The following is a 16,510-nucleotide window of genomic DNA, read 5'->3' as shown; positions in this document are numbered from 1 at the left end:
ACACAGAACGGAACACGGCTTTCGGCTGATCTCTCTTGGCTTCCATTGCCGCTGAAACTTCGTCCTATTGTCGATACTGCTCATGCTCGTCACTTTCTGGGCATAATGGAATGACACGTCGTACCCTAACTGTGGTGCGATTCCTGCAACAACAATAATCCGTGTTTTGTCTGACAGAACAGGAGCCTGAAGCGCAACTCGTTCCTTCTGACCTTTGGACCATTTGAGTTAGCTCATCCGCACCTGACAGGCTATGCATACATGGAAACTCGTTAGAAGTGGAAACCGCCGTCACGGCGAGTCTCTCTCTTCTGCTCTCAGATGCTTTCCTGGCCTTGCGCTTGGTCTCGCTACGTATTTAGCTTTTTAGCTTCTTCCCTCTGATCTGTTCCGTCCTCTCGCAACTTTGCGCAATTGTCTTTCTCGTCTTCTCGATCCTGGCCATCCAGATTCCTCTTCTTGCAACATCGCGAACTGATTCTGTTTGCACAGTATTCAGCATGTCCTAGTTTGCTGTGCCGCCAAGCTCGCGTCAACATCTCTATAACTACCTGGCACGTGAGAAGAAGCCTCTACAACTGTGGTTCCCTCCTTCAGTCACCAAACAGGGATCCACTTCTCAGTCTAGTTCATCTATCTTGTCCGACTGCCACATTCTTCGCTTCCTCCATTCTTCCTGCTTGCCCTTCACGATATTCACGACCACATCTCTTCTACTATTACTTCCTTTTCGTTCCTCAGCCGCTCAAGTTTGGTCATCCTCACATCTGAACACTTCTTAGATACTATCGACTCGGGTTTCCCTAATATTCGGCGCCAACGACTACTTCCAGCCTCGGGACCATGATCATTGGGAGTGTGCAAGTCTCATGTTAGACATGCAATGAAGAATCATCACGTAAATTCGAAATTATCGAGTGAGTTGAGGCTTCATGTCTTCGACTTCAGTCGCTGGTGCGGCTTCGGAGTCGGCCACCCATCTGGGTGATTTCGATCGCGCTTCGTCCTCAAACGCGCCAAGTCCAACTGCAGCTAGCAGTGATCTGACTCCCGCACCTGAAGCCGCTACATCACAATCTGCCCACGAACCGCAGCCTATTGATGCTTCGGCTCTCACTGCTGACCACTACATTATCAATGGTCATGATAATATCGGGAGTCTGTCTGCCACATACGGTACCAGATCGCGTAAATCCGGTCGTGCACGCCCAAACTATGCCGACGATAAAGAAATCGATGCCGAGATAGAGGCTGCTGGCAGATACTCGAAGGGATCTAAGAAATTGAACGCTGCATCTGGTCCTCCTCCTGCGCAGGAGGTCGTCCCTGCGCGCAATGGTTTCGCTGTCGCAAATGGTGCTGCCATGGCACCCGCATCTTCCTCGACAGCACTGGCTAACGGCACGCATACCTCGGTGCAACCTCCTGTCCCAACTTCGAAGAAACGGAAACAGCCTGGCAGCAATATTACTGTGCCGGCTGCACAATCGACGCCTCCTCCTCCAGTGTCCACCCCAAAGTCCTTCGCCACGCACCGACCGCAGTTTCTCGAAACGAATGTGTTGAGCTTTAGCAATAGCAAGGCAAGGTTAAACAATAGGCAGCAGCTTGTGGCTGATGATGGTACGGCGATTGGAGTCAACGATCATATGTACTTCATCTGTGAGCCGCCTGGAGATCCATACTACTTGGGCAGAATCATGGAATTCTTACACGTGGACAACACCTCCAACAGCCCAGTCGAAGCTGTTCGTGTCAACTGGTTCTATCGTCCTAAGGATATTCAACGTCGTGTTCAGGATACAAGAGTCGTCTTTGCCTCAATGCACTCAGATACCTGCCCGTTGTCGTCTATGCGTGGCAAGTGCAGTATCCGACATTTGGCAGACATTCCCGACCTAGACGACTATCGAAAGCAACCAAACTCCTTCTGGTTCGATAAATTGTATGATCGCTACATGCACCGATACTACGAAGTTATTCCGACCTCGAGAGTGGTCAACGTCCCACGTCGTGTGAAGAAAGTCCTTGATGAACGATGGAAGTTTGTGCTTGTTGAGGTCGGTCGTGGCCGTGATTTGACTAGCGCCAGCAAAGTATGCAAGCGTTGTGGTGACTTTGCTGCCAACCACGAGTCAGTGGATTGCGCTGTCTGCAAGAACACCTATCACATGTCATGTGTACGTCCGCCACTGTTGAAGAAACCAGCTCGCGGTTTTGCTTGGGCATGCGGACCATGTAGCAGGGCACAGGAACTGAAGATGGAAGCTAGAAATACCCCTATTAGTGAAACAGAGTTGTCACGTTTAGCTGAAGCTGAGAGTTTCGACGAGGAGGAAGAAAGTCAGCCTCCAGACCTAACGACACGAGAGAACAGTGTTGGGCCTGAAGAACATTCTCAACCAACAGCAGCACAACTTGCTCAGGCTAATCTATGGCCATGGCGATATCTTGGTATTCATGCAAGACCAGAAGATGCTCTTGATTATGATGATCGGATATATCCTCGAGCTAGCTCTAGACTTGGTCCGAGACATCAGGCAAATATCACAGTATGGCATGGAAGACCGATCGAGTACATCAAAGCGGCCGAGGGCAAGAAGAAGTACAAGCCAATAGGTGGAACCAAGAAAGACTCAAAGGCTGTGACTCTATCGGAGAACGACAAACGTGAGAAGAGGCCTAAGTGGGTATTCGATGAGCCTCCTGGATACGTTGCCAGAGGTCAAGATGAGCCGATAGAGTTGAAGGGCAAGAAAGAATACACTGCACAATTGACCTTCAAGATGCCCGATCCTAGTAAATTCACTGAGAGAGGACTTGACTCTACCGAACGACCAGACGATTACAACGAAATTGTGGATGTGTACCTTCAGCGATGTGACAATGAGATAGCGCCCAGGTTCAACCTTAAGCCAGGAAATGTCGACATAAGGACAAAGGGCTTGGAAAAGCTTCAAGAAAACAATTATGATGTCGAAAAGGCCATGGAAGCTATGCGAAAAGTTACTGCTCGTACGGACTTGAAATTACCAGAACTTACCAAAGACGAAATCAAGCGGTTCGAAGAAGGCGTTAGCAAATTCGGTAGCGAACTTCACGCGGTGGCACGTCACGTAAGCTCGACAATCAAGGACAGTCGCATTGTACGCTTCTACTACATGTGGAAGAAGACTGATAGAGGCAAGGAGATCTGGGGTAACTTTGAAGGCCGAAAATCCAAGAAGGACTCCAAACGAGTCGAGAAGGACGCCAGTGGGGCTAGACTACTGGAAGACGTTGCCGATGATGGCGATGACTCTGCTTTCGACGAGGAGAAGGCTGCCAAGGTCAGACGAGGATTCAAATGTAAACATTGCAGTTCAACATCCTCCCGGACGTGGCGTCGCGCTCCTGCTACTGCGCCAGGCACACTGGTACCTCGAGATCCATCTTCCAAGAATACCAAGGACAAGAGCAGTTGGCTGATTCAGGCTCTGTGTGGTAAATGCGCTTATCTCTGGCGTCGATACGCGGCTCAATATGAGTCAATCGAGGAATTAGGCAAGAAAATTGTCATCTCAGGTGGTCGCGCCTCGAAACGGAAAGTTGACGAGGAGACGATGCGGATCGTGATCGAAGCACAAAACTTTGCTGGAGATCTTATCAACAAAAATACTGCCCAAATCGCGATATCATCTGGTATTGAAGTACCGGTTTCCATGATCGAATCTGACGAGCCAGCAAACAAGAAGAAAAGGCCAGAGACTGTACCCGTGGCGCCCGAACTTGTCGTTGAGAAGAAAAGAGTTGTGCCAGAGAAGCCTGCCGAGCTTGAACCACTCAAGCCGGAAATGCCTCGAGTCAAAGAACATCCTTGTGCTGTATGTCATATCATGAGCCATCCTGAGCATAAGATGCTCAAGTGCAGAGACTGCAGATTACACGTGCATGCTCCATGCTATGGAGTCAACGCTCCTGTAGGATCAGGCCCTTGGTATTGTGATATGTGCAAGAATGATCATAACACGCAAGTATCGACAAATTACGAGTGCGTACTTTGTCCTGTACGTCGAACACCACAAGAACTCATGGAACCGCCGAAGATCTCACACAAGAAGAAGACCGACCGTGAAAGAGAGAAAGAGCGAGCAGAACGTGAGATGGTTAACGAGGCTGGCCGACGTTGGCGTGAAGATCAGCTCGCAGCCGGTAGACCTGTCGATCCTCGTGAGCCACTCAAGCGTACTGCTTGGAACAACTGGATACACGTCAATTGTGCTGTCTGGTGCAAGGAAATTCGATTTGGTGATGCAGAAAATCTTGATGCAGCTGAAGGGATTGGCTTTATTGCTCGAGAACGCTTCGAGACAGCGTGTAAGTATTGCAACGAAGTTGGCTTTCCAGTAGTCACATGTCAGTTTCCAGCCTGCAACAACAACTTCCACGTTGGCTGCGCTCATCAGAAAGGCCTGACCTTTGGTTTCGATATATCTCCAGTCAAAATGAGTCGAAGAGATTCAGTACCGGTAATGAAATTGGATCAGGAGATTGGTCTTGCAGCACCAGGGATTTGGTGTCCACATCATGCAGTACCTACCATTGTGCACAATATGCTTGAGCAAACACCTTCAGGCTTGACAGCACTTCAAGAGTATGTCCGTACGTACAAACAGGTTGACAATTCGGTCACAGGTACAGTGAGGCGAGCAGCTCAATTCCAATCTAACCTGCCGACGATCAATGTCAATAATCAAATCTCTCGACGAGTATCGCACATCAACGGTCATGCACATCACCACGTACAGGTCGATTCAATCACAGGGAGAACTGTCGGCTCGCCATCACCAGCATCGCCGCAAACCAATGGCGAGGGACATGAGCAAAGGCCAAGTGTCGCAAAACAGGATGCAGTGATCAAGTCGGAGAAGAGGTGCTGTAGCTGTCTCACAGAATTCAGTCCAAAATGGTGGAAAGTGAATTTGAGCACTTTGCCAGCAGCAGGTGAAAGAGAAGCGATACGAGAGCGGCAACGCCGATCATCAGAAGGCTCATCAGTAGGCGGCACCAATGCAGCACGTCTGTCGTCACCACACCAGTATCAGCCGGCACCTAGCACGACAATGCCTCAGCACGTGAATCATCAAGTAAAGCCAGAGCCAATGGACGTGGAGACTATGACAGTGCCTGAAGAGTGTCTACTACAGTGCCATAAGTGTCATGTCAGCAAAAGGACGCCTCCACCATCTCCGTCTCTGCTTCGAAGACGGGAAGCGCCTCCGCCACCTGCTGCGAACGATCTATCAACTCAACCGGCCATACACCCTTCTCAGACTCTGCCACATCCTACCGAAAAGCCTCCACATTCACACCCTATCTTACATGGACCACCACACACCTTTCCTGCTGCTGGTCCTTGGCCTAATGGAACCCCTAGAAATGGTGCTCCTGGACCTCCTTCTAGCGCCATGTACGGCCACTCATTATACAACCGATCGACTGATTATGGGTACCCCTTTCCCCCTCCTCCTCTTCACTACGCTGGAAGTGTTTTCCCGTCCCGTGCACGATCCATTGGTCTGCCTCAGCATTCACCGCCACCACCAGGTTCATACATCCATGCGCATGCAGGACCGCCTCCAACTAGTTTACCACCCGGGCAGCCTGTATCACCACATCTTGTTCCTGCCAATGGACCAACTGCTTACCAGACTCGACCTGGTGATTCGCCCGGGGTTCAATATGGCGGGCTTCGAGCATATCAGCAACCACCTAGCTCGCTTCAAACTACACCAAGAGCACCAATGACGGAACAGCCTAGATCAGATAGCAAGGCCGTACCTGGGGCAAGTGGACACAGGCTTTCCGGAGGTATCGTTGAGCCACCAAGAGCAGCACACCAAGTCCGGGAAGAACCAACGCGAGAGACAGAAGGACAGGATGGACGAGCAACGAACGCTGGGCCAGGTGCTAGTGCCAGTCCCAGCTTAAGGAATTTGCTGAGCTAGGAGCCAGCAGATGAGACGGTGCCGCCGAAATCGATCGCGAAGCACAGACCGAAACGGCAGAAGAGGGAACCGTGAGGACGATTTCAGCGTCGTCGACAATTGTATTTGGTATTCGGCACGATCTAATTAGTATCAGTGAGGCATTGAACGACCCTTAGTCAGTGAAAGGGCAGCGCTTCATAATTAGTTAATCTGATTGTACGACCATTATTAGCACAGAGAGAGATAGGAAGCATTAGCTTTAGAGTTGTATAAGGATAAGATGAAGTTCTTCGACTACCTGACCATACCCGTCCGAAGCTCGTTGTTTCCACGCTGATGCAGAACTGTCCAATTCTTAGGACCGTTGTCGTTGCAGTAGTTCATTTGCTGGCGAAGTAAGCACTGGGCTATGGCGCTCTTTCGGTATAGTGCAGCTGCACAGCCAAAATTGCCAGTATGGTTTAAGCTCTTGGTCTCGTTGAAATACAGAAACATACATATACACGAGAAAAGCAAGCTTTGAACAGCCGAAGCAATTTCAAAATGTATTCAGAAGCAGGACTCTTGTCCCTTCTTCTTCTCAGCTAATCATAACCAAGTATTCAAGCTCTTGCGATGGTGGGCATTGTATGGTTTCTCTCTTTCTTTGCTTAGCGATACTCCAAAAGATGAACGCCTGAATCTCCGCCACTCCCGTCACACCATTTCATACGCTCGGCCATTATTCGTTCATTCAAGGTTTCGGATAGCTCAGGATCGATCGTTTACAGCTCTTCCCAGCCGAAGGTATTCTCGCCGGAATATCTGTAGACACGGTTAGTGCTGAGTTATAGATGGAAGCGGAAACTGGGAAATACGTACGTGATGTACAGGAATCCATCCTCATCCTTGTGCTCGTCGTAGATACTGCTCATTAAAGCAGCAGTAGGAGGCAGTACCTCATCGACGAAGATGAAGATGGCCTTTTCTGGGCTGAGCTTGATTCGCTTGCGGATGACATAGACGAATTGACCGACGGTCAGATCTGCGGGCACGAGATACTTCTTCTTGTCGATGGTAGCGATGTCAGATTTCTCGACTTTCTCGCAAATGACCTGAAATATGTTAGCAATGATTGTAGGACAGTGGCGACGACATACCGGAATGCGGTCAGCGTATTTCTGTCGAATGCGGTCGGCCTCTGCCTTGCGCTTCTCTAGTTTGTGCTCGTCCTTGAACTTGGATCGCATGATGACGGTGATTGGGAAGGTTTAGATTATTGAGGGTGTAACTGCTAACTCGATCGGCGTTCTATGTGGTAGACGATGAGGGTGGAATAAGTGATGTATGAGTAAGAAGGCAAGAAGGTGAGGTCGACACTAAGAGCGGTGTTTCAAGGCAACACTGGTCAGAAGTGAACCACTCAATGGACCCCGCAGACGGTGCGGCGATGCTGGTCCCAAGGCAGGCAAGCGACAGGTGACCAATCGTTAATTTTAAGAGTCACAGGCAAGGCTTCACATGCCGCGTCACGGCTTAGGATATATCTAGATTTCCTGGTCAAAACAGCCACTGTTAGTTTATGTTTTGTGATACGCTGCGTTGTAAGGGCTACTGTTTGAATTGCTGCAAGTCCATTATTGATGCAGGAGCGACGAGAACGGAATTTAGGGCAGCTGCAAGCGCCGACCGATAAGCATCATTGGGCACGTGAACCGTGCCTACCCTTTGTCTACTTCACACTCATCGTTTGTGCTCTACAACGGCAAGTGCTTTGATTGTCATGGCTTAAGCACGTCATTCTTGTCACATGTACGAGACTGCATCTTAGGAGTAAGTTCCTTCGACCAAGCAGGAGCTCGTGCTTTCTGGGAGTGGTCGTATAAAGAGAATGACAAACAATGCAAACATGGTTCGGAGTCAGCTACGACTCTCAGCTCATAGCCAATGGGCGTTGAGCTTTTGACACAGTGAACCACGATTTTCGAGGTCGGAAGCTCACGAGATGTGTACCTGCAAGAATAGGTGGTGTGCTTTTTGAACATGATCGACTAAATCTGCTTCTATTTCAGTATACTCCTTGCGTCCTGCCTCTCCCAGCTACGATCTACCGTCCTCACTCATTGGCCATGCCGCTCAGGCAGAGTGCAGCAAATATTGCGCCAGCCATTCGATCGCTCAAGAGATGCAGATGCGGTTCCAAGATCTCCTACCAACAACCGCAGCAACGATGTCTTTCCTCAACACCTATTCGCGCTGCCCAGCCGGAAATACCACGAGAGCCGATGAAACGGAAGTACGAACGAGCACAGGTCATCATCGGACTAGCAGTTACCGGTGCTCTACTCTACGACCGTTTCATTCGCAATCCTGTCGAGGCTGAGATTCCTGTACAAACAGCTGCTACGCTAGCTGAGGTGGATGAGGTGACCAGACGGAGAACAAAGATCAGCAGAAACTCTCCTATGCGTTTGCGCATGGAGGCTTTGATTCAAGAACACCAGAACCGAATTGTCTTTGCTTTGGAACAAATAGACGGGAAGAAGTTCAAGAGGGATGCTTGGAACAGGAAAGAGGGTGGAGGTGGTATCTCGTGTGTCTTACAGGAAGGGAATGTTTTCGAAAAAGCTGGAGTCAACACAAGTGTAGTCTACGGTACATTAAATCGACCTGCCATTGAAAAGATGAGGGCCGATCACAAGTCTTTTGTCGGCTCGGACGTAGACAAGCTCAATTTCTTTGCTGCTGGCATATCTCTGGTTCTACACCCTCACAACCCCATGGCTCCCACAGTCCACCTGAACTATCGCTATTTCGAGACCTCCGATCCTCGCGATCCAGTCAATGCGACCGGCACGGCCAAGCATAATTGGTGGTTCGGAGGAGGCACTGACCTCACACCAAGCTACCTCTTCGAAGAGGATGGACAACATTTCCACAAAACCCTCAAGGCGGCTTGCGACAAGCACGACAAGGACTTTTACCCAAAGTTCAAGAAATGGTGCGATGTTTACTTCAGGATACCACATCGAGACGAAGCAAGAGGTATTGGTGGTATATTCTTCGATGATCTCGACGCCAGCAGTGCTCCGTCTGCAAAGAATCCTCAGGAAGAGCTTTTCCAGTTCTGCGTAAGCGGGCTTGAATCTTTCTTACCGTCCTATCTGCCCATTGTCAAAAGACGAATGGACATGCCGTTTACGCCGGAGCAGAAACTTTGGCAGCAGATTCGACGTGGTCGCTATGTTGAGTTTAACCTAGTTCATGATCGAGGGACAAGCTTTGGTTTGCGCACGTAAGTCGTCTCTGATCTTTCTTGTCCCAGATATCGTATTAATTGCAAGCAGGCCCGGAGCGAGGATAGAAAGCATTCTGATGAGCTTACCACTGACGGCGAGATGGGAGTACCTGCACCCTATCTCAGGCACGGGCGTCGAGCCACCCATCGATGAGGAAGACCTTGACCCAACCGAGCGCAAGGAGCAGGAAATCATGAAGGTTCTTAAGACACCACGGGAATGGGTATAAGCACTTTCGTAATGTGCTTCGTCAATTCCTGACCCTTGGTCCTGTGACAATCTTTGTAAATATATTCTTGCCCGTCTCCGTCTCCAATTTTATTCAGATGTCCGAACATCACCTAGCCTAGCATTGTCGGCTTCTTAGTCCCGTTTTTTGTCACAAGGCTGACTCATTGCGACTCATGGCGTTTCAATGTTCATACACATGCATGTCACGATGATATAAACCACGTGTAGGCCCGAAGTCCAGGCCGCATCCAACAGTCAAGGTTCTCGGGCCAAACTCGCCTTGCGAAACACCTAACCGAGCATGGCAAGATCCACTGACCACGCTATCGCCTAAACGCTCACATATCGTTGGTCTCTCACAAAGACAAGCGGGGACGTGTCTGCCTTGTGCTCGGTCGATTACCATGCTCAAGTACTCACTCAGAGACACTTTACCAGCTTCATCCTAGAGCTCGGCAGTGCATTGCATCCCCCGCCAATATGCAGGTCAGTAGTGCTCGACATGCTTCGCCGGTTCTGCCTGGCTATAGTTGATGTGAATCCTTTCGTTTACACTCAGCTGCTGTTGCGAGCTTCTAACTGGTACGTCCTGTCTTTGTGTTTGTCGCAGTACGCATTGTTACAATGCACTGCACTGCACGAGCATAGATTGTGCTAGCTAGTACCTCGTTCAGCCTGATCATTGAAACAGATCGACAGTGCTCAGAATGGAGGCTGTTGGAGCTCTCGCGAGCTCACTGCAGATTGTCGCACTATGCGGGCAGGTCACGGTAACGATTGTCAAATGGGTCGAGTCGGTCCGTACTGTGGACGAAAGGATAGATGCATTCGTGCACGAAGTCAATACACTGCGAATGACCTATGAGAGTCTCAGTCGCAGCTTGAGGGAACCTTCTATGCTTGAGGCAGCAAAGATCACGAACCGAGATGTTGGCGGACACCTTTGGCTGCAGATGTCGAAGACATTGCAAGACTGTGAGAGAACCATGAATGCGATCACCAATGTCTTGAGGAAGATACAAGCTTCTGGTAATTTCTTACGTCCTTTCCTCAAGCAGTTGAGGGAGAATTTGCATTCTGGCGAACTCGTCAGGCTGCGAGAGCAGATTGTCATGTTCAATCAAAGTCTGCAATTGCCTATGCAGATGATGACCTTGACCATGCAACTTCGACAACAGGAAATGACGACAGCTCACCAGATGCAACTCAATGACCAATTGAATTCTTTGCGCATCGGCATTATGCGAATTGAGCGTATCTCAACAGGATTGAGAATCCCACAGAAGAAAGGTAGTTTAGGTGGTTCAACTCTTGCAGGAGATTCGCCAACTGACAGAGTATGGTTTGACAACATGGAGACCTATATCGGTACAGCGAAGAAGTTCCTAGACAGTGCATCAGTCGCAGCCAGTACCAGGTCAGCAGCAAGCGTGAGACCGAACGATGATAATCCCGTCATAGACGAAGGCCGTCGAGGTTCTGCTTTTGCACCATTGACCGCACAGAAGTTCAACAGCATTAGTATGTACGTAGATGACCTTCCTGGAGACACTGCGACAGCGACGCCATTAGCATCCGAATCGCTATCCGTGGCTGAACATGGTCATGGAATTGCGGATGACATTGACGATAGTGACGACCTGGACTTTCAGCTCCTGCAGACTTTGCTGTTCAACGGTCATGCTGAGGTCGATCAAGGCGATTATGCAAATGCAGAGGATAACTATCGAGAAGCAATGTCCATGGCTCAGCGAAATAACTTCGGATCTCGTCTAGCTTGTTCGACAGCTGATATAGCGTTGATGCTGGGTGAATGTCTTGCGCGGCAACAAAAGTTCGATGAAGCTATCAGTCTGCTGCAGCCATTAGCACAACAGGCAGCGTCGCGCCCGGACGTACCTGAGTCAAGTGCAGCCTCAACTTATTCGCAAGGACAACGCAGTGCTGACAGGGGTCAAATACTTGCTGCGAACCATGTCCTAGGAGAGGTATACCTTAAAAAGCCAGATCTTGTGAATGCTGAAGTTCATGCTGTACAGGCCTGGAAAGGTCGCAGCGAACTTTTAGGTCCAGGACACCCTAAGACGATTGAGTCAGTAAAGCTTGTCATTGAGATGTATAAAGCCAAGGGTCGAGGCGCACTAGCCAAAGCTCATGAACGCTTCTTGCAACCTGCTCAACCTGTGCAAGAGTCCCATCCAGTGACTCTAAGCTCCACCTCTTCTCATGGCTCATCCCTGGCCCTAGCGGAACCGACGCAAACAACCGAGACACTTCCAACTCGTACACGGTTCTTCTCATCACCGTTCAAACGAGCTGAGAAGAGTAATTCCTCATCCACACCAGTCCCACTGAATCGCAACTCATTAGGCAGCTCACCTTTATCCACAGCAGAGGAGCTGAGTCAACTCTCGACATCGCCACGCGATATTCCTTCGCTTCGAATGAGTCCAAATGCAAGGCCTATTGAAAAGACTTTGAGGAAGGAGAGCTCAAATTCCGATGGCCCAGTACCACAGATGCAACGTTGGATGACAACCAGTGATATTGTCGATCAGTATATGGGTCGACCCGAAGGACCTGAGAGGACAAGGAGTAGCCTCACGAGGATTCCAACTATATATGCTGGTCTTTCGCGAACTGAAATGGAGCAGATATTCAATGAGGTGGCTGCGCTATGTAAAGATGGAAAGACGTCCAAAGCTGTGGACAAAGGCATTCAGTTCATGCGAAAGTACGATCCAGATTCGGCAATCTTCGTTCATCGAAAATCGGAGCTGAAGAAGAGTATAGAGAAGAGCAAATCTAAGGGTCTTTCGGGTACAGGTGCTGGGTTCTCACCTTTGCACTTTTTCTGCTCCCTAAAATTCGAGACCTTGACAGAGATAGATATTCTCCTTCAGCAGGGAGCAGATGTGGACGCGGTAGCATACAAAGCTGGGTATGGCGAGACTGATCCGTTCATACCATTATCGTTGGCTATCGAAAGGGGTCATAGCAACGTTGTTCGGATGTTACTCCATTATGGTTCTTCGTGGAGGCCTGCGTTGATCAAAGGTGCTCGTATATACAATCCAGGCAAAGACAGCTTGCATCCACTCCTTTCAGCATGTTCCAGAGGATATTCCGACATTGTGGAAATACTCCTTGATCACGGCATGGAGCTCAGGGAGGACGAATTCGCTAGACTTTCGTGGCATGGAAATAGCTTGCTGCATGAGGCTTGTTTCAGGTGCGACCTGAAGATGGTTGAAACTCTGATGAACCACGCTCGTCAGAAGGAGCAGCTTGAGAAGAGTGGATACAGTTTCGTCGGTCGACCAGGACAGCAGGATGTCTTTGGGGTAACACCACTAATGTATGCGGTGGATATGCGTGATAACACAGGTCAGAGGTTCAAAGATCACAAACTAAAGACTCGTGTAACTTGCTTGAAAATAATTCTTGAGGAAGAAACCGAATTGAGGACCGAGGATACTGAAAATGGTGAGGTAGTTGTCGACCATCCCAGAAAGGCCAGTCCTGACCATGTGGCAACTGAGCTGCATATTCGGGATAAGAAGGGAAACACAATATATTGGTATGCTGACGAGGTAAGAGGAGGTGACGCAGAGTTGAAGGTCTTTCTCGATGAGCAGAGTCGTAGGAGTCATCTGATTGATTTCTGAGCAGTCTCGTATCGCAGCTGGTCGTTTGTCGGCACTTTCAGGGCAGGATCTGGTGTTAGAACTGGTTGTGAGAGTGGTATGTGTCAATAGTGTGTTTTTATTCTGGTTTGAAGTCTACTCATCGATAAGATAGTTTGTTCTCATGGAATATGTCTGTAACATCCCAATTGCGTTGGTCCAAGTTGCGCTCGCTCAACGATTTCCTGTAGTATTTTGAAGAAGGCGCAATTGGAAGCCAGATCTCGCGTGCCTTCCTCATGAAAACGGACGCGTTGACAAATTGAGCAAACAACGATCGGCAACGACGACGCGTCGACCTCCAGCGGTATAGCCCAAGAAATGGTATCGGACCCGTGAAGTCGTTGACCCAACCTGAACACACATATCACGAAGCATAGGTCCTGCACCTCTCAGCCTCCGGAGAGGTGATGCTGCCTATGCACTGTGATATCAAGTAATCTTCACTGCCTCAGCTCTCCCGCCTCATACCATGGCTGTCGCTGCTGACGGCGGCATTGCCGTTCCGCGCATACCTGACTTACTACGCACACCAGACGACCTTGAGAAGCTTGCCAACCTCAAAGCAGACCTCGTAAGAAGAAAGGCAGACGTGGATGCTCGACTGAGAGAAGGTCTAAGTCAACACCTCGAGACAACACAGAATGGCATGTCAACATTGGCAGAAGGTCAGAAATTGGTGGAACAGATCAAAGAAGAGATGAAGAGCATACATGATCTCTGCGAGCAGGCACAAGCTATACGGAAGGACTTCCCTCAAATCGATTACCTAGCCCGGGTGCATAGAAATTTTGAGGCTACCAGGGCTATGCAAGCAGGCTTGGACAGCTTCGAAAGAGATTGCAATGAGGTTATGGGGCTGCTGGAGGCTGATGAGCGTGAAGAAGAGGTACAGCCAAATCTGCTCGAGGCACACATGAAGATTACAAAACTGCGAGACTTCCGCGACGAAGCTTTAGATCAGATCACAAGAGCCAAAGACGAAAGCTTGAGGCATACCCTTGAGGATTGGTTCGCACCGCTTGAGCGAGCTATTGATCTGTTTGATGCTCACATAGGAGCAATTTGCATGAATGTTCTTACTCTGGTTCAGCAAGGAAATGATGGCTTGGTTGTCCGTCTTGCTATCATCCTCAATGCCGAGGAAAAGAATGACGAACGAGTACGAGCCCTCCTCGACGCGCAGAAAGACCACCAAGATCTTGTCAGCAAGTTCACTTCCTTCATAATTGGTCCAAAAAGTATTCGTGGTTACAAGGAGAAATTTCTGAAGGCGGTCGAGCTGGTACTGCAAGAGAAGTTCAAAGACATTCAAGAAGATTTTGCAGCTGATCCTGAGAGACTCGTAAAGCTTACCAAGTTCTTCTTCAATGATTTAAATACTGTCAAGTTGGGTATGCAAAAACTGTTCCCTAAGAAGTGGAAGATCCTGAAGATGTATGTCAATATCTACCACAAGACGATGCGAGAATTTCTGCTATCATATGCCGACTCTCAGGATATCACGCCTCCTCAGATGCTCGGTGTGGTTCACTATATCGATCCCTACTACGAGAGGATGGCCAAACTTGGTATTACACAGGACGAGATCACGCCTCACGTTCTCGACAATCGCGAAGGTGACCTGGTTCGAGAATACAGGAACCTAATCACAAGCAAGCTTGGACAATGGATTGATCGGATGCAAGTGAATGATCGGAAGAACTTCATAGCAAGAACGTCTGATGCCATCGAACAAGATATTGGAGGACACTTCAGAACAAAGACGCTTGGTGATATGTGGCGTATGCTGCATGAGCAAACAGACTTGGCTGGTAGTTCCAGACGTGAGGATGTAGTTGAAGGTGTCATGTCATCTATGTGTTCCGCCTTGAAGCTGAGACAGCAACAGTGGGAGAAACTCATTACAGAAGAGGTCGATAAGTACAAGAACCCAACTCCGGAACTCATGGAGACCATGCAACCTTTACAAGAACATCTACTCGCTATTGCAAACGACCAGATTGCATGTGTGGATGACTCGCCGGATATGGTCAATGATATTACGGCACAAGCTGGATATCTGACACGATTCAGAGATCATTTCTCACAGCTAGAAACTCCACCGTCGTCAAGATTCCTATCCACAAATGCTGCTACAGAAGTCGAGGCATTACGAGATGCTTACGTCGATCTAGCAACTCACGCAATGGCAGCTTTCGTGAAGCTGATCTTCATGGTTGATTTTAGGACCATTACCAGTGATCTTTTCGTACCCAATAAGTGGTATCAAGAAAGAGCCATGGAACAGATGGTCAGCACCTTTGATGATTATATCAGTGATTATCATGGAGTGTTGCATCCGTCGCTCAGAGATATACTCATAACTGAAATCGCCGACAACTTACTCATCACATATTTGACTTCGATTACTCGTAACAAAGGCATCAAATTCAGGAGACAGGATCCTTTCTCAGCTCGTTTTCGAGACGATGTCCTGGCGGCCTTTGACTTTTTCCAGAAACAGAATCCTGAAGTCTTCAATGAGGTGATCAAGCCGAATTGGAAAGCTGTCAACTATACTGTGCAACTGCTCGAGAGTGACAAGACTGCCGTACCAGGTGTGTACGAGGCATTCAAGCGAGATTTCTGGGACCTACAGCTCGGTTGGGTCGAAACAGTCCTCAAAACCCGAGATGAGTGGGATCGAAATATGATCAATGCCGTCAAACGAACAGCGGCAGCCACTTATGGCGAACGTGGTCAGGAAACAGTCATGGGTAAAGTTACAGTCAAGTGATGCAAAGCATTATTGCCAGGACGATACGTTGACACGGTAGTATCGCTTACCTACATTTCCAACGAGCGACATCTGAGGAAATAACTCGTAACGAGATGGTAAGCCTCATCTGATATGGCATGAGCGCAGCATATTTTTAGGTACTTCCAGGTTCATGGTTCGGCTAGGTGGTCACCACTGTCGTCAAAGCGAGGCTGGCTGCGATGATCACGGGGTCAGTTCGCATACGAGTTTCGCTATGCGGAAAAGCCAGCTTAGATATTCCACAAGCATCAGATGTCCAGTCTCACGAGAGAACCAGTGGCTGAAGCTTCAGGCTTCGAAGCATAATAACAAGGTCCGACTCGCGGGACTTTGACGTGGAGCCTCGCTTAAAGACTTTCAAACGTTAATTAGCCAATGCTACAATGGTTGAGGATATGTGAATCTTCAGTCAATGCTTTATTACGAATATATCTGACAGCTATTCCATACAAGTACAACCCTTCTGCGTTCTACCAAGCATCCGGTGGTCGTCTAGATTCAACAATAGCCAATCGTTGTTGTCATGAAGCCCTGCAGTGATCG

General features: G+C 48.9%; 5 protein-coding genes across 5 annotated transcripts; 4 read left to right on the top strand and 1 right to left on the bottom strand.

Moving 5' to 3' along the window:
- Nucleotides 1-932: 932 nt before the first annotated feature.
- Nucleotides 933-4,708, top strand: SNT2 (putative PHD type zinc finger protein with BAH domain-containing protein; the record flags this gene model as incomplete). Its single annotated transcript, XM_064902020.1, has 3 exons — nucleotides 933-4,356; nucleotides 4,573-4,633; nucleotides 4,681-4,708. The coding sequence occupies 3 exons, from the start codon at nucleotides 933-935 to the stop codon at nucleotides 4,706-4,708; spliced, it is 3,513 nt and encodes a 1,170-aa protein (XP_064751699.1).
- A 2,025-nt stretch (nucleotides 4,709-6,733) lies between these two features.
- Nucleotides 6,734-7,198, bottom strand: ATG8 (ubiquitin-like protein atg8; the record flags this gene model as incomplete). The annotated part of the gene is made up of 3 exons (XM_064902019.1): nucleotides 6,734-6,773; nucleotides 6,831-7,063; nucleotides 7,109-7,198. 3 exons carry the CDS (start codon nucleotides 7,196-7,198, stop codon nucleotides 6,734-6,736), a joined length of 363 nt encoding a protein of 120 aa, XP_064751698.1.
- Nucleotides 7,199-8,077: 879 nt separating this feature from the next.
- Nucleotides 8,078-9,476, top strand: HEM13 (Coproporphyrinogen-III oxidase; the record flags this gene model as incomplete). The annotated part of the gene is made up of 2 exons (XM_064902018.1): nucleotides 8,078-9,243; nucleotides 9,296-9,476. The coding sequence occupies 2 exons, from the start codon at nucleotides 8,078-8,080 to the stop codon at nucleotides 9,474-9,476; spliced, it is 1,347 nt and encodes a 448-aa protein (XP_064751697.1).
- A 709-nt stretch (nucleotides 9,477-10,185) lies between these two features.
- Nucleotides 10,186-13,146, top strand: LTR64_007699 (uncharacterized protein; the record flags this gene model as incomplete). Its single annotated transcript, XM_064902017.1, has 1 exon — nucleotides 10,186-13,146. The coding sequence occupies one exon, from the start codon at nucleotides 10,186-10,188 to the stop codon at nucleotides 13,144-13,146; it is 2,961 nt and encodes a 986-aa protein (XP_064751696.1).
- Nucleotides 13,147-13,636: 490 nt separating this feature from the next.
- On the top strand, nucleotides 13,637-15,943 carry SEC6 (SNARE-binding exocyst subunit S6; the record flags this gene model as incomplete). Its single annotated transcript, XM_064902016.1, has 1 exon — nucleotides 13,637-15,943. The coding sequence occupies one exon, from the start codon at nucleotides 13,637-13,639 to the stop codon at nucleotides 15,941-15,943; it is 2,307 nt and encodes a 768-aa protein (XP_064751695.1).
- Nucleotides 15,944-16,510: the final 567 nt, after the last annotated feature.

Source organism: Lithohypha guttulata (assembly GCF_036872675.1).
Source record: "Lithohypha guttulata strain CCFEE 5908 chromosome Unknown scaffold_6, whole genome shotgun sequence".
In the NCBI taxonomy this organism is placed as follows: domain Eukaryota; kingdom Fungi; phylum Ascomycota; class Eurotiomycetes; order Chaetothyriales; family Trichomeriaceae; genus Lithohypha; species Lithohypha guttulata.
Note: the sequence above shows the minus strand (reverse complement) of the source record. Positions and strands in the feature narration are given on the sequence as shown.